Source organism: Stenella coeruleoalba (genome assembly GCF_951394435.1).
Source record: "Stenella coeruleoalba genome assembly, chromosome: 13".
In the NCBI taxonomy this organism is placed as follows: domain Eukaryota; kingdom Metazoa; phylum Chordata; class Mammalia; order Artiodactyla; family Delphinidae; genus Stenella; species Stenella coeruleoalba.
Window position 1 is genome coordinate 26,621,668 of NC_137159.1, and position 22,498 is coordinate 26,644,165.

Here is a 22,498-nt window from a genome sequence, read left to right on the forward strand (position 1 = left end):
ACAGAGACATCAAGTAACAGTTTATCAAGAAATACAGTTTCATTTGGGGGGTTATTTTCACATGACACAGGAATGGTTCCAGTTGCTCACATTCTTACCAGCACTTATATTGTCAGTTTTTTCATTTCTTTGAGCTATTCTAATACAGATGTAGTGTTGTGATTTTTAAAACAGCTTTAGAAATATAATTGACATATGATACACTGTACAACTGTTAAAGTGAACAGGTTGATAAATTTGACATGTATACATCCATGAGACCATTACCACAATTAAGATAGAACACATCTATTGATATTACCCCAAAGATTCCTAGTGCCCCTTTGTAATTCTCCTTTTCCACCCCAGGCCCCCTACCCAAGCCACTGGTGATTTGCTTTGTCACTATAAATTAGTTTTATATAAATGGAGTCATACAGTATACACTATTTTTATGTCTGGCTTTTTTCTTTCAGCATGACTATTTTGAGATTTATCCATGTTATTTTATGTAGCAATAGTTGATTTCCTTTTTACTGCCAAGTTGTATTCCATTGTATGGATATACAGTTTGTCCATTCACTTGATGAACATTTGGGTCATTTCCAGCTTTTAGTGGTCACAGACAAGTCACTGAACTGGGACAACTTTTTTTTTCTATGTCTATTTTTTAATTGACTTTACTGGGGCATAATTTTATAAAATGTACTCTTTAAAAGTACATAATTTAATGAATTTTGACAAATTCATACTCCCTTTTAACTAACACCACATCAAGATATAGAACATTGGGGTTTCCCTGGTGGCGCAGTGGTTGGGAGTCCGCCTGCCGATGCAGGGGACATGGGTTCGTGCCCCGGTCTGGAAAGATCCCACATGCCGTGGAGTGGCTGGGCCCGTGAGCCATGACCGCTGAGCCTGCGCGTCCGGAGCCTGTGCTCCGCAACGGGAGAGGCCACAACAGTGAGAGGCCCACAAACCGCAAAAAAAAAAAAAAAAAAGATACAGAACATTGGCTTCATGTGAATGCAAAGGTTCCCTTGGGCGTTCTTTTCAGTGTCTCCCACTTGCCCATTCCTAGCAACCACTAATTTGATTTCATTCACTCTAGAATAAATTTGCAATTCCTATAGTTATAGAAATGGAATCATACAGTAACATAATTTTAGTTTCTTGCTTTTTTGCTGAGCATGTTTTTAGATTCATCCATGTTGCAAGTATTGTTGCAAGTATGTTCATTTCTTTTATTACTGAATAGTATTTCATGACATTAATTTACCACAATTTGTTTATCCATTGATGTGTTGTTGGGCACTGGGTTGTTTCCAGTTTGGGGCTATTATGAGTCAAGTTACTATGAACATTCACGTTCAAGCCTTTGTGTGGACACATTTTCACTTCTGGGTAAATACCAAGGAGTGAAACTGCTGGGTATGGTAAGAACACATTTAATTTTTTAAGAAACTGCCAAACTCTTCTCCAAAGTGGTTATACTATTTTATACTCGGACTAGCAACATGTGAGGGTTCTAGTTCTGCATGTCTGACAACACTTGGTATTTAAAAATTTTAAGGTCTTTTAAATTTTAGTCATCTTACGGGTATGTAATAGTATCTCATTATGTTTTTAATTTGTATTTCCCTGATGAATAATGATGTTGAGCATTTTTTCAAGTTTTTATTGGCCTTTCATATATCTTTTGTGAAGTGTGTTCAAAAATGTCTCCTATTCTTAATTAGGTTGGCTCATAATTTTTGAGTTGGAGTTCTTCACATAATCTGGATTCCAGTCTTCTGTCAGAACAATTTTTTTTTCATATACATTCCCACTGTGCTCAAGCCACAAGGTTCTTTGCTCTTTCTTAAATAGGCTAAGGCCGTATCTGTCTCAGCCTTTGAACACTCTTTGTTGCCTGGAATGCTGCTCTTCAAATACACACAGAACTTCCTTCCAGACCTCCTCCAGTCACTGTTCAAATGGCCCTTTTTGGTGAGATCTTTCTTAACCATCCTATTTAAAATAGTAATACCCACGGCCTGACATTACCTCATTTCCTCTGGTTTTTTCTCCATAGCATATATCCACCCTATTTGTTATTTACCTGTCTTTTTGTTTAAAGAAAAGTATTGACCAACATGAGCCCCAAGCATAAAAAACATGGAAAATAATTCTCTACAGCCTGTTCAGCGGATTACCTCCTCTTTTAGAGGCTGATACACTTAAGGATGACAAGTCAAATCTGTGAGCCTGCTGGATGAAGAGGTTGACTCCATTAACGTACTGTCACCTCTCTCTGAAGTACCTCAGGTAGGTCGCCGACTGCGTTCGGCTCCAGGAGATCCTTCCCCAGTGAGCGTACCCAGAACAAGAAGCAAACTAAATCCCGCCTGCCTCGAAAAAGAACTGTTGAATCTCGAGCAGCGGAGACGTACGTAGAGCTCATTGAAGCCAATACTTTTCTTTGCACAGGAAGAAACTGAGGACGTCTCGTCCAAAGTCAAGGTGCTTAAGGACCGGGCGGAGCCCACGGATTCCCCAGCTTCCGGCCCTGCCGGAGGAATCTCGCCTCCTCCCTCGCCGGAAGTGGTGGACGGAGCCCCGGCTCTCTTTCGCGTCCGCTGATGCGATTCAAGCCGGGGAAGAAGGGTGTGCCGGGAGGGCGGAGAAGGGGCGCAGCTGAGGGCGATCTTCCGGAAGTTCAGGGCATTGTTTCCGTGGGGAAGATCTTACGAGACGAACAGGGACGCGACGGTGAGTCCTCGCCGAGCAAGAGCTGGCCGGGCGGGAACGGAAGACGCAGTCCCGGCACCCATTTTCTAGACAACGGGTGTGATCCTCGGCTTCCTCGTTTATCGAGCGCCTCCCGAGGCCCGGCCCTAGGATGCAGCCCGGCAATGATCTGCGTAGTCTCTCCCTGATGTATCAGCTGACGATACATCATCCTGATAAGGCCGCGACTCATCAAAGTTGTGACAGAGGAGCTCGTAGAATAGGGAGCTAGTCCTGGGTTCTGGGCGTGCTGGTAAATGGGCTCTTACCGGCGAGTTGAAGGGAGGGAGGATTGCATCAGGGGAACTGCCTGTCCTAGAGGGCGCGTGGGGGCGGGATCTTGGTGAATTGAAGCTGAGAAGTCAAGTGCGGCGGTGGCGGAATGAGCGCGATCAGGGGAGGGGTGCGCTAGGAAGCCGAAGAGGGAGGAAGCCAGATCATAGAGTTTGGAACGCCCGTGGGTGGAGGTTGGATGGTAGGAGGGCAGGAATGGTGAGGCGACCACTTCTAGGAGGTCACAGATGTAGATGAGAGATGGTGGCCTACGGTGGTGGCAGTGGGTATAGGAGAAAATTGGAGCTGTCGAGATGATAATTAAAAATTGACAAGACTTTTGGATTAGATATGGGATTTGAGTGAGAGGTTAGTATCCAACGATGATTCGAAGTTTCTGACCTGAGTGAATTATAGAAAACAAAACAAACCAATTTGACGTTTGCTAGGGGGCCTTTTTCCCCTAGTGTAAAAACAAAAACCACAAAAAATTTTTCCTCCCTAGTTATATGTACTCATTATATTTTGTGTGCACACTGCAGAAATTTCAGAACATACACACAAAAATATTCTTTATAGAAAACAATAAAAATTACCTGCAATTCTGCTATCCAAGATGGCCGTACTTTGGTGTGCTTCCTTTATGTTTTTGCTTTCTGAGTGCATCTTTTTATATAATTGGGTATACATTCTGTCTGTATCTATTTTTTTTCCATTGGACGTTATCATGATAATAAAGGTTGAACTGCTGTGTGCTAGGACGTTATTCACAAATTTTATTCTTTCCTGATTGTAACAGAAAAGATCAGATGTAATTCCAGCAAGTCAAGGATAACTTTTTGTTGTATTTTTCTTTCAATATTTTTTCTTTTTGTGTACCTTTAAAAAAACCCCACAATTTGTGTCACATTTTGTGTTTTGTTTTCCAATCAGATGTGAAGTACTTAATGTTATTTATTGCTATATTTACACATCCTTAACTACTCTTCAAGACTAGTTTTTAGTGGTTGTTTAGTAAAAACCAATCCCCTGTTACTAGTTAGGTAGGTTTTCAACTTTTTACTCTTAGGATGATGAGAAGGACATCTTATTACATAAATCTTCAGATTGCCAATTTATTCCTTAAGAAAAATGCTAGCAATGGAACCTAGGTGAAAGGATAAAATGAACCTATAAAATTGCCTCACCCAAATATCTCATTGGGACTGTAATTGAAATTGTTTTAAAGATCAGATTTTTGCAGTGCTTAGTTTTTCCATTTCAAAGATAGATTATGTCTTTCCAGTTATTTGTATTTTATGTCCTTGTTAAATTTAAGTCTATAAATGGTCAGTATTATTATTTAAGAATTGTACCCTCGTGGCTAAATTCCCATGTGTGAAATGAATATCTTTGAGTTGTGTCATACTTTCTTCTATAAGATTATTTTCTTTATATTTGTGTCTAGGTTCTGCTAAAATATAAACAAATGGTGAGATCAGAAAGCTAAAAAGACCAAGTTAGAGTGAGGTTTCCTTAATGCTATAAGTAACCTGTGGTCTAAACAATTTTTGGTTTTCTGCTCCTAGTTGTCTGTTGGGAAGCTGCCCTTCTTCCATGCATCAGAGCCTGCCTTATCTGCACAGCCAGGGGGCCAGGTGTCAACCTTGATCCTTTCCCAGGAATGGTAAAGGAAGCTAGAAACAGCTCAGCAGGGTTAGGAAGACAGTGTCTCATGAGAATGCCAAATGTTTTGGGGTGGATTTTTCTAGTTTAACAGTTCTACATCTCATTATTCAAGTTACTTTAATATATTTAATTGTTAGTAAGGATATTTGTTTGTTAGTGACTTACAGTTGTTAACTTTTGGTCTTTTGGTCTTGTGCAATAGAATCTTGCTTATCGATGAAATGCAGTTAACACATCAGCTGGACCTATTTCCCGAATACAGGGTGACCCTTCTGTTATTTAAAGATGTAAAAAATGCTGGAGACTTGAGAAAAAAGGCCATGGAAGGTGCCATTGATGGCTCATTAATAAATCCTACAGTGGTAAGTACTCGTGGGAATGAGTGAACTACATGGGGAATTTAAGAATATGATGATTTTTCATGACGTTATAGGTTAGTCTAAAATTGTTATCTTCAGGCAAAAAGTTCTTGTCCAAGCTGTAGAGTGGAATCAGATTTGGCCAGCCTTGAATTTAACAGTGACTAGAAGCCGAAGTGCCAGGGCCTGCCCTTGGAGATGTGAAAGGTGGTCTAGCTCTGATGTGATGGCAGATGCCTGGATCTCCATCTTCTCTTCTGAACTAGAAAATCTCTGTAAAGGAGACATTGCATAGTGGTAGAATCAGCAGGACTTAAATCCCAGATATGCCATTTATTATGACTTTGAGCAAGTGGTAGCCAACCTTTATATAGTGCTAATTTGGTTCCTGGCATTGTTCTAAGTTCTTTACATATACTGCTAACTCACTTAATCTTCATAACAACCCTGTGAAGTAAGTATGGTGATTATCTGCTTCTACAGATAAAACACTAAGGAATTTGCCCAGGTTCCCTCGGTGGTAAGTGACAGAACTGGAATTCCAACTCATCCTTTGCCTTGGTTTCCTCATCTATTGCATGTGAATAATGATACAGATATCATAGGGTCGTTTTGAGAAGTATAGAAAATGAAGGTAAAATGTTGAGAATATGGCCTTTCCCATAATAATAGCCCTCAATAAGTGTTGTTTTAAAACTTTTTACTATTTACCTAAGTTGCTTGCAGCTGTAAAATTCTGTGATTTTCTAAACACCGTAGGCCCTTGAGATTTTGAAAATTTTGAAAATGTAGTCCGTAGGAATTGTGATGAAGTAAAACAGCCTGACACTGGAGTTACCATGATATAGGGCATATGTCTTCAGAGTACTCCAGATTCTCTGTATGTAATTCTTTTTGTTCTCTTTGATAGATTGTCGATCCATTTCAGATACTTGTGGCAGCAAACAAAGCAGTTCACCTCTACAAACTGGGAAAAATGAAGACAAGAACTCTATCTACTGAAATTATTTTCAATCTTTCCCCAAATAACAATGTAATTAATATGGAATTTACTTACTTTATATCTTTTGACCTTGTCATGGTAGCCTTTGTACTTATTGTTGGGTTGGAGCCTGTTGTTAGTAACAAACAAAAATAATAGTGAAGAAAGAATGCTGGACAGAGAGTTGAGGTTTAGTATTGCCTCTTACTAGACAAATAAGCTTTGGAGTCACTTCACATATGAGTAAACTAAAGTTTAGCTAAATTAAGTGAGGATAGTTTTATTTGTCCTTCCTGACCATATAGAGTCAGGAAGATAACTCTAAGTGATATTTAAATCTAATGATAAAAATTAGGCATGGATATTTGTGTGTTATCATGTGTATCTTTCGTTCTCCCCATAAACTCTTTGAGGATAGAACCCATGTCTTTTCCATACACCAGAAGTCTGCCTGGGACCTAGAACAGCCCTTTAACACATGCTCACACACCCAGTGCATAGGAAGAGTTTGTGGTTTGAGATACTGATAGTAATCAAAGTTATTGAGTTTAAAATATTCTACCTGGGGCACATTTGAAAAAAAATGTAATTTTGCTGACAAAGTTTTAGTATTACTACTACTATTAACAACACAATCAAGTGCTGACATCAAGAGAAAAGTTAGGAAACCCATGGCATAGTTTCAAATACAGATGTTTGAAAAGTTTATAAAATGTGTGGTGATAGAATTCCGCAGTACCTGGGGGAAAATTACTGGGTTACTATTGTTTCTTTGAGATCTCTGAAATAACTCAGGAGACTGTACAATTCATAAACATCTGTTGAGCTTGTGTCTGTTCCAGCTGTAGGGGCAGAAGAAACAAATATGTTTCTGAGGAAGGCAGATGAACAAGACAAAGTCCAAATGCCCTAAGATAATTGATATAATGGGAATAATAATGCAAATCTGTGGGAACAAAGAAGCAATTCATTCTGTAAGGAGGAAAGTGCAAGGGGAGTGACATTTGAACTGGACCTTGAAAGATGAGGGCACTCCAGGCAGAGGGCAAAGTGTGAGCCCAGGCAAAAAAGTATGAAATGACGGGAGCCCCAAACAGTCCCGACTGGCTAGAGGGCAGGAGTGCATGGCTAGAGGGTCACTTAGGTCCAGGGGGAGTGGGTGTTTGTGCGCCATGCCAAGTCCAGGCTTGACTCTATGGGAATGAAGTGCAGCTTTGAGCAGGGAGTACTCAAGAGGCAGAGCTGGTAGATATTAGGAAGGGATTGTTGAAAAACTGTAGACAGAGAAAACCATTAGGATATGAAAAATAAGAATCTGACCAGGAAAGAGCACAAATGGGGAGAGATTTCAGATGTTGAAACTACTGGTTTTATTGTCTTTTTTTCCCCCTTAGATTTCAGAGGCCTTGAAAAAGTTTGGTATCTCGGCAAATGACACTTCAGTTCTGATTGCTTATATTGAAGAGGGAGAAAAACAAATAAATCAAGAATACCTAATATCTCAGGTAGAAGGTCATCAAGTTTCTCTCAAAAATCTCCCTGAAATAACAAATATTACGGAAGTCAAAAAGGTTTGTAAGCCTGTATTTTTAGAAAGAGCATGATAGATGTGGAATAATACTGTTTGTTTACTGAACGCCAATGCTTCTATATATATTTTTAACTTTTAAGAAAGGTTAATATAATTAAAAGTTACTTGAAAAATAATTATAGATGCAAAGAATTGGAAATGCAGGGTTATGTAACATAATTAAAAACTTAGTTGATGCATTCTTTATATATATATATAATTTTATTTATTTATTTGTGGCTACGTTGGGTCTTCATTGCTGCGCACGGGCTTTCTCTAGTTGCGGCAAGCGGGGGCTATTCTTCGTTGCAGTGCGCAGGCTTCTCATTATGGTGGCTTCTCTTGTTGCCAAGCACGGGCTCTAGGCACGCGGGCTTCAGTAGTTGTGGCACACGGGCTCAGTAGTTGTGGCTCGTGGGCTCTAGAGCACAGGCTTTAGTAGTTGTGGCTCACGGGCTTATTTGCTTAGCAGCATGTGGGATCTTCCCGGGCCAGGGCTCGAACCCGTGTCTCCTGCATTGGCAGGCGGATTCTTAACCACTGTGCCACCAGGGAAGCCCAATGTATTCTTTTTAAAAGAATAGATAATTTTAAATATCTATATGTTACACAGTACATTTAAATATCTATATCTTACACAATGTAGTATGAAGTTAATGTCTAGATGTATGCTTTTAAAACTGGTACAAATGTATTTCTATGTTTAGAGAGTTATCACCATAACTGCAATTGAAACTTTTGATATAAGTGATGAATTGTCATCTATTTTCCAAACTTTAAACACATTGTGATTTTACACCATTATCCCAATAATTGAGTAATAAGTTAATTCACATATACATGCTCGTGTAATGAAAATTAGTAGTACATGAATATGTCAGCATGTCATAATCTGTCTTTTATTTTTACAGATATATAAACTATCTTCACAAGAAGAAAGAATTGGGACGTTATTGGATGGTATCATTTGTAGGATGTCAACAAAAGATGTTTTGTGAAATGACAGAAATATTAAAAATTTTCAGCAATTATAAAAACCATTCATTATTTTTTCCAGATTATAAAATCTATTATGTTTGTTGTAGAAAAATTTAAAGCACAGAATGGTAACAAAGGAAAAAAAATAAAACCATTCCTGATCCTATCTCTTAATATTTTAAAAGATAACCATGGTTACTGTTATTTGTTACTGCCTTCTAGTCTTCTGTTTCTGTTCAAATATATTTTATTTTTATGTAAGTGGAATAATTGCTAACATTTATTGGGTGTCTACAATGTACTGAGTTCTTGTTTTCATGACTTTATATCCCTCAGCTCATATTCCTGCACTTCCTTCTGGCTACTCCAGCATTGCTGTTCCAAGCCTCCTGGTTCCAAGTTTTTACATGCAAGAATTCATTTAATTATCACAGCATCATATGAGGTAGATACTGTTAATACTCCCATTTTACACAAAGGCAACTAAAAGGTTGTAGAAGTAATAAATAACTTGCCCGAGGTTTTACAGCTAAAAGTCATGTTTTACAAATGCTTTGGTTTTTTGGGTTTTTTTTTCTATTTTGTCTTAAAATATGATTGTGTCAGTCAAGATAGAGTAGGTTAGGGGTCAGCAAACTTTTCTGTTAAGGACAAGGTAGTACGTATTTCCGGTTCTACAGGCCATATGGTGTCTGTTGCACCTACTCAGCTCTTGCTGTTGTAGCGCTGAAGCATCCACAGACAGTATATAAATGATACACACAGCTGTATCCCAGTAAAACTTTATTTACAAAAATAAGTGATGGGCAAGATTTGACCAGAGGGCAGTAGTTTCTGGACTCCTAGGTTAGATTGGGCTGTAATTTAGGGTCCCTAAAGCTCATTGGTTTCATACGACAAAAGATTGTCTTGCTCACTCCACATAGCCACTGTGAATCAGTAGGAAGACTCATTGCAGTGACTCAGGAATCCAGTCAGCCAAAGGCTTTATGTCAGCATGTGCTCTGTGGGTCACTGCGCAGCTGGAAGTTACGCTGTGAGTTACATGGTGGCTCTTAAAGCTCCCATGTGGAAGTGACAGATATCGCTTATCTCATGTTTCACTGTCCAGTCACATGGCCGTGCCAACATCAAAAGGGGTGGGGGAGTGCGATCCTGCACCATGATAGAGAATGGAGAGGTAGAAATCCTTAGGGGACAAACATGTATTTCCATTGTGGTCATAAATAATAAGGTACCAAAGCACATCGTTAGCGTTTCTTGCAGGTGCTGCGCTAAGCTCTTTATATGCACTGCCTCACATAGTCCTCTCTACAACCCTAAGAGATTTTACCACCTTCAAGGAAGCAAATTTAGTCTCTGAACTCTATTTCAAAAGGTTTCAAACCTACAGAACAACTGAAAATAATACAATGAACATCCATGTGACTTTCATGTGATTTCACTATTTGTTAACATTTTGCTACATCTGTTTGCTTTTCTGAAATATTTGAAAGTAAATTGCAGACCTCATGGCACTTCACCCTACATTGTGTTTAGTTGTTATGTCTCTTAGTCTCCTTTAATCTAAAACAATCTTTTTTTTAAAGATTTTTTTTGATGTGGACCATTTTTTATAAATATTTATTCATAAGTATTTTTATTTTTTTAAATATTTATTTAATTTGGTCGTGCCGGGTCTTAGCTGCAGCTGGTGGGCTCCTTAATTGTGGCACTCAGGCTCCTTAGTTGCAGCATGCCTGTGGGATCTAGTTCCCTGACCAGGGATCAAACGTGGGCCCCCTGCATTGGGAGCACAGAGTCTTAACCACTGTGCCGCCAGGGAAGTCCCGATGTGGACCATTTTTAAGGTCTTTATTGAATTTGTTACAGTATTCCTTGTGTTTTATGTTTTGGTTTTTTGGCCACAAGGTATGTGGGATCTTAGCTCCCCGACCAGGGATCAGATCTGCACCCCTTGCATTGGAAGGAAAAGTCTTAACCACCGGACGCCAGGGAAGTCCCATAGAACAATCTTTCTTTCTTTCTTTCTTTTTTAAGTGATGTTGACATTCTTTGACGAGTACCCTAGACGTGTTTCAGAATTTCAGAATGAGTTTGTTCATGATTCGAGTCAGTTTAAAAATTTGGGGGAATGATAGTAGATAGATTTCGTGTCCTTCCAGTTGTGTACTGTTGGGAGGCACATCATGTCAGTTGGCCTCATCATTGGCGATAACAGTTTGGTCACTTCATTAAGGTGGTCCCCACCCCCTGCCGGACCTCTCCATTATGAAGGCATCTTTTCCCCTGAAGCTTAGGGAGTCAAAGCTGCTGTAAAGCTCAAAGTGCTTGTGGTCAAAATTAAAACTCAGATCTGAGTGACCCCTGATTCTATGCTCCTAATGACTCCATCACACTGCTTCTTCCCGTGCCATCACTCTCAAACATGTTTTTATCCATGTGAAACATCACATATGTAATTCTATTTTTATACAATGACATTGCTTTCAATTTTTCACTTCGCTTTTGCAAATAAATCTCTGTACACATCTCTTTCTTTAGGATAGCTTCCCTGAAGTGGAGTTATTAGGGAAGAGGATATAAATTTTTTAATACCAGAAAGGTGCAATTTTGCACTTGTAATTGGCACAAGTGTGCCAGTCTCAGCAGACTCGCCAACAATGCCTTTTAACCTTTCAACACTTTCACCATTTTGAGTTGTCAGACTACTGGTGAAGTTGAACTGTTTATTAGTTTGTTATGAAGAGTGTTTTGAAAGTGTTATAAATAGTTATTTCTGTAACTATAATGTTTTCAACTCTTTGTGAGCCTTTGGCTGAAGAAGAAAAAAGAAAAAGTAATGCCATTTCCTGGGAAAGAAGGTAACGTAAGCTTTTTCTCTAAAATAATTGATGCAATTTAGGAACAACGTTCTTTGTTCCTAAATTAACCAGGTTGCTTCAGAGCCTAAAGGCTCCCCAGCAAAAGCAAGCTGTAATTATAGGGACTTTGGTGCTGGCAGAAAAGGGATGCAGTTTGGTAGGACACCCTTATCTGGCTCCCTAGTCAAGCGTTACATATTAAAGTAAAAAGCCAGCTGTTTCTGGGATAAGGTGAGGGAAGGGGGCTCTGTTACCCAGGCAATCATTGTTGCTCCCCATCTCCCCAGTCTTGGGAACAACTAAGGCTGTAACTACAGTGAAATCGTCTTTAATCCCCTATTCCCCTCCCCACCACACACTCAGAAGAACTACAAGAACTGCTCCCAAGCCCTGCACCTTCTTTTTAGAAGGAGCCTCATGGCTCACAGGTTATTTCAGGCCTCCTTTTGCCATTCTCATTCTGCTTTTCCCCTTGATGACCTTTCCACTTGTCTGCAAACTACAGTAGTCAATTCCTCTGCCCTGGAACCTGTGCTGGGGTTGCAGCTGCTTCTCTGCTCCTGGCTTTGTTTTGCTGACTGACATGCCATCTGTACTCCATGTTACAATATTGAGTAAAGCACAGATCTCTAGGTTGATTGGGTGCAATGAGCAAAGTTTGTATTCATCAAATTTGCCTGTTCTTGTTTTCATATCCTCTGTGCCAGTAGTCTCCCATTGTTCCCTCCAGGTCACCCTTCATCTTTCTCCACTCTTCTCTCTGCCCTGGAGGCTGACTTACCATGTACCCAGCAAGAGGTCCTCCCTTCCCCATGGCTTCTACTTGGGTTTGGCCAGTGTGTGTGAAGGGGGGAGGCTAGCAGGAGAACAAGGCCAGGGTATTTATTCTCCTGGCCCCTCCCTGCAAGGACCCCTAGGCTGGCTTTGGCCCTGAACCTCTCAGGGCGGTCTGTGCTACTCAACTCCTGGGTCAGGCTCCTGTCACCTCTCCCTCCGCCTCACTTCAGGCCTCTGAGCAATAACACGTCTGGTTCCCCTCTACCCATCCACACCTTCATAATTTGGCCCTCTGGTGATCTATATCTGTAAAATCAGCTCGAGTTATCCTAATTTGAGTGCTGATAGCATCTCCCTTTTGCTAAATTTGTTAAAAGGTTAGGTTAGATTAGAAACATTTCTGTAGAGCTGAATCATTGTTCTAGGATTTCTGAACATCCTGCCAAGGACCTATTAGTCCACTTTCTTTCCCCTTGAAATAATTTGCTGTTATTTCCTCTCATTCGTCTAAGTTACGAGTTCTCAGTGGGAGACCAGGGCATTGACCTGAGGCTAGGTTATTGGGAGCCCCAATGAGAGATCAGGGGAGATGATGTTCTTTCCAGGTCATTTTCCTTCTCTTTCTGAGGCTTCGAAAACACTATGAGTCTTGTCTACCTTCCATTTCATTGGCCCATTTCTGGACTGAGCTGGTCTATTAGGCAAGTGTTCTTCATAAATGCAAGCATGGGATTTCATTGACATGCTGCTCTCAGGTCCCACAACTCTGGGAATAACAGTGATTTCAAAAATATAATTACCTATTATAATCAGGCTCCTATAGGCAATATAAAAATAAAATAATTTATCCAGTTACTTGTAACTGTTTAACTGTAATAAGTTAACAGTTACTTGTTAAGCAAGTAACAAATTAACAGTGATATAAGTGCTTAATGAGAAGTGCAAAGGCTTCAAAGAGGGAGCAGATACAAGATCCATCTGCTTGGGAGGGGTCAGAAGTCTTGATGGAGAAGGTAGCACTAAACTGGATCTTGAAGAAAGAACAGAGCCTTAGTCACGTATTGGAATTTGGTCAAGTATGGTCTGACCGCTGGTGATAGGGGCGTAATGAGGCTTGTAGGTGACTCTTGCATCCCAGCAGACAGAGCTGGTTCTCCTGGAATACAGTGCTTTACACCACTTAATAATTCACTTGTCAGATAGCTGCCTGATGGGGTCAGCATGTGGTACTGAAAAAGCAAAATGTTCAGGCCTTCAAGTCAGAGCTGCCAAGGCTTGGGTCCCACCCTGCCATTTTCTATGGGGTTGTGGGTTGGATGTCTCAGGCTTGTGGGCTTCGGTTTCCCATTTGTAAAATGGAAACAGTATCAACCTTAGCTCTTAGGTTGCTGCCAATATCAAATAGTACAGCGTAGGAAAAGTGCTTTCTCACAGTGCCAGGCATCTAATATCTCAGTGAATAACAGCTGTCTCTCCTTCCCTGTATGTACCTGCATAGTGCCGAGGCAGATAGTAAAACCAAATAAGACTCACTGCTGGTGGGAAAGGAAAACTCTGGACAACAGTTTGGCAGCTCCTCAAAATGTTAAAATAGACTTACCATATGACCCGGCAATTCCACTCCTAGGTATATACCAAAGGAATTGAAAACAGTCGTTGAAACAACCACTTGTGCAGAATGTTCATAGCAGCACTATTCACAATAGCCAAAAGGCGGAAACAATTCAAGTGTCCATCAGTGGATGACTGGATGAACAGATGTGGTCTGTCCATACCATGCAACATTATTCAGCCGTGAAAAGCAGTGAAGAACTGATACATGCTAGGACATGGGTCAACTTTGAGAACAAAAGTGAAAGAGGCTGAACGTCAAAGTTCACATATTACGTGTTTCCATTTAAATGAAACATCAAGAATAGGTAAATCCATAGAGACAGAAAGCAGGTTAGTGGTTTCCAGGGGCTCGGGAGCGGTGGAAATAGGGAGTGACTACCTACTGACTAACAGGTCTCCTTTTGGGGTAAAGAAAATGCTTTGGAACTAGATAGAGGTGGTAGTTACACAACATAGTGAATGTACTAAATGCCACTGAATTGTACACATTTAAATGGTTAATTAAAATAATAGAATAAAATAACACACCCGCCTTACCTTTAGGAGTTCACAATCTTAGCTGGGTCTCTTTAGACTCTTAAGAGTTGGCTGAGGGAACTTCCCTGGTGGTCCAGTGGTTAAGAATCCACCTTCCAATGCAGGGGACAAGGGTTCGATCCCTGGTCAGGGAACTAAGATCCCACATGCCGTGGGGCAACTAAGTCTGCGCCACAACTACTGAGCCTGTGCACCACAACTGGAGAGAAGCCGGTGTGCTACAACCAAAGATCCCACGTGCTGCAACTAAGACCCGATGCAGCCAAAAATAAATAAATATTTTTAAAAAAAGAGTTGGCTGAGGCACATTTGCAGCAACATGGATGGACCTAGAGATTATCATGCTAAGTGAAGTCAGAAAGAGAAAGACAAACACCATATGATATCACTTATATGTGGAATCTAAAATATGACACAAATGAACTCATCTACGAAACAGAAACAGACTCACAGACATAAAGAACAGACTTGTGGTTGCTAAGGGGGAGGGGGTGTGGGGAAGGGATGGATTGGGAGTTTGGGATGGGCAGATGCAAACTGTTATATATAGGATGGATAAACAACAAGGTCCTAATGTATAGCACAGGGAACTATATACAGTATTCTATGATAAACCATAGTAGAAAAAAATCTGGAAAAGAATGTACATATATGTATAACTGAATCACTTTGCTGCACAGCAGAAATTAACACATTGTAAATCAACTATAGTTCAATAAAATAAATTTAAAATAAAATAAAGAAGTTGGCTGAGGCAGACAGGTAGATTCCCAAGCCTCAGTTTCATCATCTGCATGCAGGGCCAAGAGTCTGGAATGTGCTGAGACTTCCAGACTTCATTTCTTCCACAGAGAATTACCCATAATTCCTCTATCCAGAGACAAATGCTGCCAATGTTTGGTGTAACCATTCAGACTTTTCTCTCTGCATGCTTGTGTGTATAAGTTACTTTTGTTATATTTTTCCAAAAATGAATGAAAACATACTGTTTTATAACCTTTATAGGTTGGTGCTATATTTTGACAATTATTTTTCATGTCAATAAATCCTCCTCATTATTCATGGCTATGAGGAAGGTTGAAAAGCTTGAATGTAAACCAAGGCCATTGGGTGTTGAGGAAGCCACAGAAGCTGGTGAGAATACAGGAAAGAGAGGGCAGGGACAGATCAAGGACCTCTGGCCCCTCAGCTGGACTATTAGGTTTCTGACTAGTTGTTATTAGATAGACTCATTAGGGATACTCAGCTGTATTTTGGAGCCTTCTATTCTCTTTTGATTCTTACTTCAAGTTTTGCTTAACATTTAAAAAATATTAAAATGTACTGAAAACAATGTAACACACCCATGGCTCACCACCCTCCCTTCATGTTAGTTAAACCCTTGTGGGCTTTTTGCGTGCCAAAGATCTGGGCCTCAGCAGTCTCCGTCACCAGCCCTGGATTCCAGCTGCCAGGATGGCACCTTTGGGGTGGTCATGATCTGTCTCTCCAAGTCTGGTCTCTCTCCAGCGTCTTCCTAGATGCTCTTGCCAGCAATCTGGCTGTCATCTCTGACCACTTCTTCATCCTCAGATCATCCACTCCTGCCATTTCTGCCCCCAAAGTGCACCTCCAAGTGGGCCAGGTCACACCCATGGCCCAACTCCAGTCCAAGTCACTGCTTTCTCTCGTAGGACCCCTGCTAGCCTAGATGGCTCCTTTGTGAACATAGAACAAGGCACCCCCTTCACAAAGACACAACCTATTGGGAACACAGTTCAGTGAGCAGCGACACCTTTGAGCAAATAAGAAAAAGGTGCCTTTTCCTTTGGTCAGACTCAGCTCTGTGCCAGGGCTCATGGACTTTAGTTCCCACTAGCCTTCTTGGGCGAGGTGCTCTTTTACAGCGAGCAGCCTGCATATCTGTATCTGGAGGCCCTTCTTTTGCCTGGACTGCTGTGCTAGCCTCTGGGGGCAGGGGAATATATGCTTCCATTCCTGGCTCTTCCAATCCATTTTCCACATGTAGCCAGAGTAATAGACACACCCCCCACACCCCACCCCTACCTCTGGTTATGTTACTCCCCAGCTAAAAACATAGCAATGGCCTCCTGGTGTTCTTGGAATAGAGTCCAAACTTCCTAACCTGGATGATAGGCCCTGCATGGCCAGGTCCCTGCTGCCCTCATCCAGCTGTGAAGCACCTTGTGTGCTGAGCCAGGGGACTTGGACTCTGGTCTGTGATGACAGAGCACAGGGTGAAGGGCAAATTCCCCAGGGTCATAGCAGCTGTGTGGAGGAGCTGAGGGTGGACATCAGGGAGCACCAAGGTGCTGGGTGAACTGCCATGGTGTGGGGTGTAGGCCGTCCACAAGGGCAAGGATTCCTGAGCTGTTCCAGACTCTGCGTGCCCCCTCCAGGCTGATTCCCCAGTGATCAGAGAGTGCAGAATGGACTCCCTGCTCCATCATAGCCCAGCTACTTGAGCCTGGGATTTATGATGAACGAATATCCAGGAGCTGGCCAATGAGGTACCATCCAGGGCCTGGAAGTGGAGCGTGCCCTTGCAGTCTCTCCTGCATGCCAGCTGGAGGCTGAGGGCAGCGGCTGCCCTGGACACTCAAGGCTCTTGTGGTAGCAGGTGAGAGGCTATGGGTGGAAGGACAGTGTTCTTAGGTGTGGCCTGGAGCTATGGACCCTCCTCTGGCTCTCAAGGCTGGTCTATTTTTGGTGTTTGGCTCTTATGCTACCTCAGCAGCCTGAAAATTTGCAAACAAGTGGGAAGAAGCCTTTGTTGAAACTTGTACTTGGAAACACAGGACCACTGCAGTGTATGGTCCCTGGGAGAGGGACACATGCTTGGCTGCTGCATGGTGCCACCCCAATGTATGGAGAAGCTGAGAGCCAGGGAAAGGGGAAAGAGGGAGAGGGGAGGGTACTTCATAACCAGAGATTTGTATATGTTATTTTATTAAATCCTCTAAACAACTTCAGAAGGCAGGTTCTTGGAGAAGATTATGGAACATGCCCAAGGTCATACATGGAGACAGGACCAAATGCAGACCTTTCTGCTGACTCTACACCTTCTCCCAGTGGTTGTGGCCTATTTCCTCTTGGGTAGAAGCAGAAAGACACATCCTTGAGCAGGGTCATCCCCGGTTCTGGGGGGTGGGAGGATAAGCCACTCACATGGCTTCTTCTCTCTCCCCCAGGGCTGCCAGGAAGTCATACAGGGACTCCTACCTCTCTCTTGAACTTTGAGATCCAGACACAGAAGTCTCCCATGGCTCCTTATCAAATCCACAAATACCAGGAAAATTATCGCAAATGGGTCGTGGGTTTGTTCTCCAAGGTGATGACCGAGCACCTTCCCACCACCTTCCACAACATCCTAAAGCTGCCCTGAACCCTTGTGCTCTTGCTTGCGGGGGCCCCTTGCCCTATTCCTGGTCTCTCGCTCCTGGGTCCTGGACTTCGTGGCCAGCCCCGCCCTCCTTGTTGCCCTGAGGTTTCTTGCCGAACACCCCTGGATCCAGTTTGAGGTCATGTCTTTGCACACAGACATGTCTGACATCACCAAATCCTACTTCAGTGAGAGTGGCTCCTGCTTCTGGGTGGTTGAGTCTGGGGGGCAGGTGGTGGGCATGGTGGGAGTGCTGCCCATTCAGAAGGCCACCCTGTGGAATGAGCAGTTGCAGCTGCTTCACCTACGTGTGGCCCTGGAGCACCGTGGTCAGGTGATAAGTAAAAGCCCTGGTCAGGACTGTCTGAGTCTGTGTGGCACCAGGGCTACAGCACCAGCACACTGCAGTACTCTGCCCTGGCCCTTTACCAGCGCCTCGGCTTCTGGAAGATGGGCTAGTTTTTCTTCTCCACAAGCTATAGGCTAGTTGCTGTCCCTGCAATTCAATTTATCTACTGTCTCCCCTCTGCTCAGGTCTCTCAGGCACTGGAGCAAGAAGGGGGCCTATGATCTGTGTCGTTGTGGATTAGTTAGGAGGGATCGGCTCTGCTGCAGTAATAAGCAAACCCTGAAGTCTCACTGCGACGACACAGTAAAAGCTTACTGCTTGTTCACATTGGAACCCGATGGCCTTGGTGGTGGGGTGGCTCTGCTCCATTCAGTTTTTGGGGTTGCTACTGTTTCATTTATCTAGTGCCACGAGAATGTTGCATAAAAAACCACCACAAAATAATGATAAACATTTTTTTAGCTCATGAGTCTGTGGGTCAGCAGCTTAGGCTGAGCTCAGCTGGGCCGCCCCTTAGATCTCCAGGTGTCATGCCCTGCCTCTTCAGTGAGAGGAAATGCGAAGTCATGTGGAAAGGGCGTGGAGAAGGAGTGTGAGAAGAATCCACGTGAGAAGGATCAGGGCCAATGATGCCATCAGTCTGCTATGGCCCCCAAGGTCGCTGCTGAAGGGCAAGAAAGGCAGCCAGGGGCAGAGTGTGGGATTTGACATGGACTAGACCTAGAAGTGGCACAACCCACATCCCACTGGCCAGGGCCAGGTCATGATTTAAGTCAAGCTTCTGTTGCCTCTTGAGTTGTGTCTACTAAAGGCTAATGTTCCCGAAGGAAGCTGGAATGAGGCTAGGAGGTATCTCTGGACCCAAGGCACCTGTGTCTGCTGAGAGTCTCTGGGCCCATCTGATGGCTACCCTAACCAGACACTGCCTGACACCAAGTCAACAAAAGGGCTCTCACCGTGTTATGCTGTATTTCTTTTCCTTGACTGGTGCTTTTAGATTGAAGTTCCCCACACACCTCAGGGAGACACTGCATAGCTCCCTGCACCTCTACAGATGGGAAATAAATAACCCTCTGCTGCTTGCTTTACTATGAGTCAATCAGAAATTATTTTCTATAAAAACACAAACAAAAAGGGACTTACTCTTGCCTAGAATTAAGATAATACCATTGTAACAAACATCCCTGTGGGCAAGGCCACTGTGGAGAAAGTATTGCTCCTAAACCATTAATAATCTTAGTCATCATTCTACCCAAGACTCTTCAGAAGGTTACTACTTCTAAATTACACATGGACAACAAGGTAAGTTTTATTAAACCAGACTCATAAAAGTTAGGATTGTGCTCCTCCAGGCTGATAAAATATAATTCCAAGGCTCTGAGGAAAATACTTATGTCAGTTCCAAGGAACTTTTCTCCCCAAGAATTGATTGGTCACTTTCTGTGGAAGAAAAGAAAGGCAGGAAAGAGGTTAGATACTCTTGCCACTAGAGGCAGACAGCCACTCCTCACCCCAGACATGTTGCTGAAGAGACCAGTGTCGTTCTCCCCAAATCTTGTTTCTCTTTCCCAGCTACAGAAACTATGGTAATTATACAAAAAATACTTCCTGAAGTGTTTAGGGAAGATGATCTGTAGTCTATTATAGTCTATACAGAAATATAATATTAATATAATCCTAATAGACTAATCCATCCATCAGTTCACAAACACACAAGCACAATAAGAGGCCTGGCCTTGTGATGCTGACACACCAGACAGGCCATGTAGTGCCTGGGGTGTCCTCACTTGAGGGAGCCCAGCCTGAGCTGCAGTATGTGCTCCAGAAGCAGCTCTCCAATCCCACATCAGTCTGGTATGAACTCGTCTCTTGGTTTCTGACTTTCAGAGTCCTCTGGGGGTGAAGTGAGGGGGCTGGGAAAGAAATGAGAACACTGAAGGATCTGGACCTTCAGGCATAGTGGCCCATCTGCTTTCTCAAGGAATTAATTGGTAGCAAGTCCCCTGGCCTGTGAGGTTCTAAAACTTGCAGTACCACTGATTCTACTGGGGCTGTGGGCAGGAAATGGTAGTGGCTTCAAGGCTCTGAGTACCCAAACTGCCAACTTGTATGCTACACTTGGACATTTTCCAATTTATTTAAAAAGTTCTAGTGGTATATGATTCACCCATAAGGGGCATAAAACTATCATTTGGGACTCTGGATGAAAACTCATTAGTTCTGAAAGGTGTGGGCATTTCCAGCATGGCGTCTAAACTGACACCCAAGTATGAAATTTGGTTTCATTCCAAATGTATGCCTGGAAGGTGCCTTATTTATTTATTTATTAAACAATTTTAAAACATTAAAACAATTATTTTGGGGGGCCGTGCCATGCGGCATGTGGGATCTTAGTTCTCTGGCCAGGGATCAAACCTGTGCCCCCTGCAGTGGAAGCATTGAGTCTTAACCACTGGACTACCACGGAAGTCCCTGGAAGATGCCTTTTTCGAATTTGCCTTTCTAGATTTTTGGATTTGAACTCTAGTTACAGGTGCTTTTATCTTCTAAATTTTAGTAGTGGTACAATGCGTTATGAGCTTAAGTTCACTCTCCAAATGTGGTTAATTCAAACAGGTCAGATGTGTTTTTCTCAATTTCTCTTTCCCCTGATAAATCTCATCAATCCTGCTCTAGGACTGACTGACCTTTTTATATAGCTGGGCTTGCAGCCAGTATGGCTTATATTCCAATCTCCACTTTTCCTCTTCTCTCTTGTTCTGTACTTCTGGAAGCTGTTCATAAATCCTTAGAAATGGCACCGATGGAAAGACAGAAAGCAGTGAGGCCACCTGACCACAGAGGCACACGATCACTCCTCCCCACATCTCCCTAAGCTCTACTGCTCTCCAGGCACTCAGTCCCTCAGACAGGCTGTGGGCCTGTTGTGTGCCCTGCTTCTTGTTAGACAATTGGACACAAAGAACCCTGGCCTGGAGTGCTCATGATCTGAAAAGGGATACAGATAAAAACATAATAAAATCCTGCTAATAGTGGTTACTTATGGGAAAGAAGTGGAATGAGGGGTGGAGATGAACTTCTTTTCACTCTATATGGAAAAATGTATGGTTTCAATATAAGATAATGACTTCGTATTACTACCATATTTTTAAGCATGAAAAATAATGGAAAAGAAAATACAATATCATCATATCTACAAAATGCTACATAGAGTTATAGGAAAAGAAACAGAACTTATTCTGATTGAAGGAGGTCAAGGAAGACCAGAGAAGAGACTAAGCTTGAGGTAGGTCTTGAAGAATAGTTAGGAACAGAAAGGGGAGGTGGGGAGAAGGGAGTGTTGGTAAGAATGGAGTCAAGGCTTCACGGAGATAGTGTAGGGGAACAGGAGGGAAGCAGATGGGGTGAAGGTCTCATAGCCATGTGAAAACCTTGGGCTTTGTCCTATCAGGAACTGGATGCCACTGATTTTAAGTAGGGAGGAACATGATCAAACATTCATTTGATAAATACACTCTAACTGGAAATAATGTAAATCTCCAACAAAAGAACAGTTAAACAAATTATGGGCTATAATAAAATTATTACAAAGCATAAAATGTTTCAAATAGTTTTTATGCTATGGGAAAACGTTCACAATACAATGTTAAGCAAAATAAAGCAGGCTACAAACCTGTATATATAGTATGATAAACAATCTGGGGAGAAAGAAGTGTGTTAACACAGGTCTCTGCAAAATCCCCATAGAAACAGGACTAGTGTTAGTTATGTTTAGATGGAAGAATTATGAATGACATTTATTTTCTTCTTTCTGATTTTTTCTATATTTTCCAAAGTTTTCTATAATCTGAAAAAGAAATCATTGATAATGATGTAGCGGCTCTGTGGAAAAGAGATTAGAGAAGATAAAGAGCAGAAGGGGGAGAAGAGCAGTCCTCCAAGAGAGGAGGCTAAGCCCGCATCAAGGCAGTGAGGAGAATGGGTTCCAGAGCGATCATGAAGGCGAGTCTCCAGGATGCACTAGCCGACTGCACGTACAGTGCGGGGTCACGGAGCTGGAGGCAATAGCTCCCCAGCTTTTCCAGTGGGTGAGTGGGTGGCCCAAGTAAGTGTGGGAGAGGAAAATGGGTAGTTCCACTTTGGACACAGTGAGGATAATCACTAAATGAAAACAAAAGTGGAGGTCAGGAAAGAGATCAAAGAAGAACAAACATATATTTTAAAAAGTCACTGTTGATGAAAACCACAATGAGATAGCACATCACATCTGTTAGAATGGCTATTATCAAAAAAATAAGAGATAACAAATGCTGGTGAGGAGGTGAGAATGTGCTCCGTTGGTGGGAATGTAAACTGGTGCAGCCACTATGGAAAACAGTGTGGAGGTTCCTCAAAAC

General features: G+C 42.2%; 1 protein-coding gene and 1 pseudogene across 6 annotated transcripts; both read left to right on the top strand.

The window, feature by feature from the left end:
- The first annotated feature begins 1,914 nt into the window (after positions 1-1,914).
- TPRKB (TP53RK binding protein) lies at positions 1,915-10,388 on the top strand. Of its 5 annotated transcripts, none has more exons than XM_079940750.1 (5): positions 1,915-2,730; positions 4,892-5,051; positions 5,959-6,081; positions 7,425-7,601; positions 8,512-10,388. In XM_079940750.1, the coding sequence occupies exons 2-5, from the start codon at positions 4,911-4,913 to the stop codon at positions 8,596-8,598; spliced, it is 528 nt and encodes a 175-aa protein (XP_079796876.1). In that variant the 5' UTR covers positions 1,915-2,730; positions 4,892-4,910; the 3' UTR covers positions 8,599-10,388. The 5 variants fall into 5 exon arrangements, with proteins under 5 accessions (XP_079796876.1, XP_079796878.1, XP_079796879.1 ...); XM_079940752.1 differs by lacking the exon at positions 1,915-2,730 and adding an exon at positions 2,752-3,001; XM_079940753.1 differs by lacking the exon at positions 1,915-2,730 and adding an exon at positions 3,183-3,390.
- A 7,086-nt stretch (positions 10,389-17,474) lies between these two features.
- LOC307196311 (N-acetyltransferase 8-like) lies at positions 17,475-18,373 on the top strand (annotated as a pseudogene). The gene has a single exon. The product of its transcript is annotated as an N-acetyltransferase 8-like (transcript).
- Positions 18,374-22,498: the final 4,125 nt, after the last annotated feature.

Bases quoted from the DNA above. Each gene is read 5' to 3' on its own strand.
- TPRKB (XM_079940749.1), top strand. From the start codon at position 4,685: ATGGTAAAGGAAGCTAGAAACAGCTCAGCAGG. The intron at 5,052-5,958 runs GTAAGTACTCGT...TCTCTTTGATAG, and splicing joins CATTAATAAATCCTACAGTG to ATTGTCGATCCATTTCAGAT. The intron at 6,082-7,424 runs GTAATTAATATG...TTTCCCCCTTAG, and splicing joins ATCTTTCCCCAAATAACAAT to ATTTCAGAGGCCTTGAAAAA.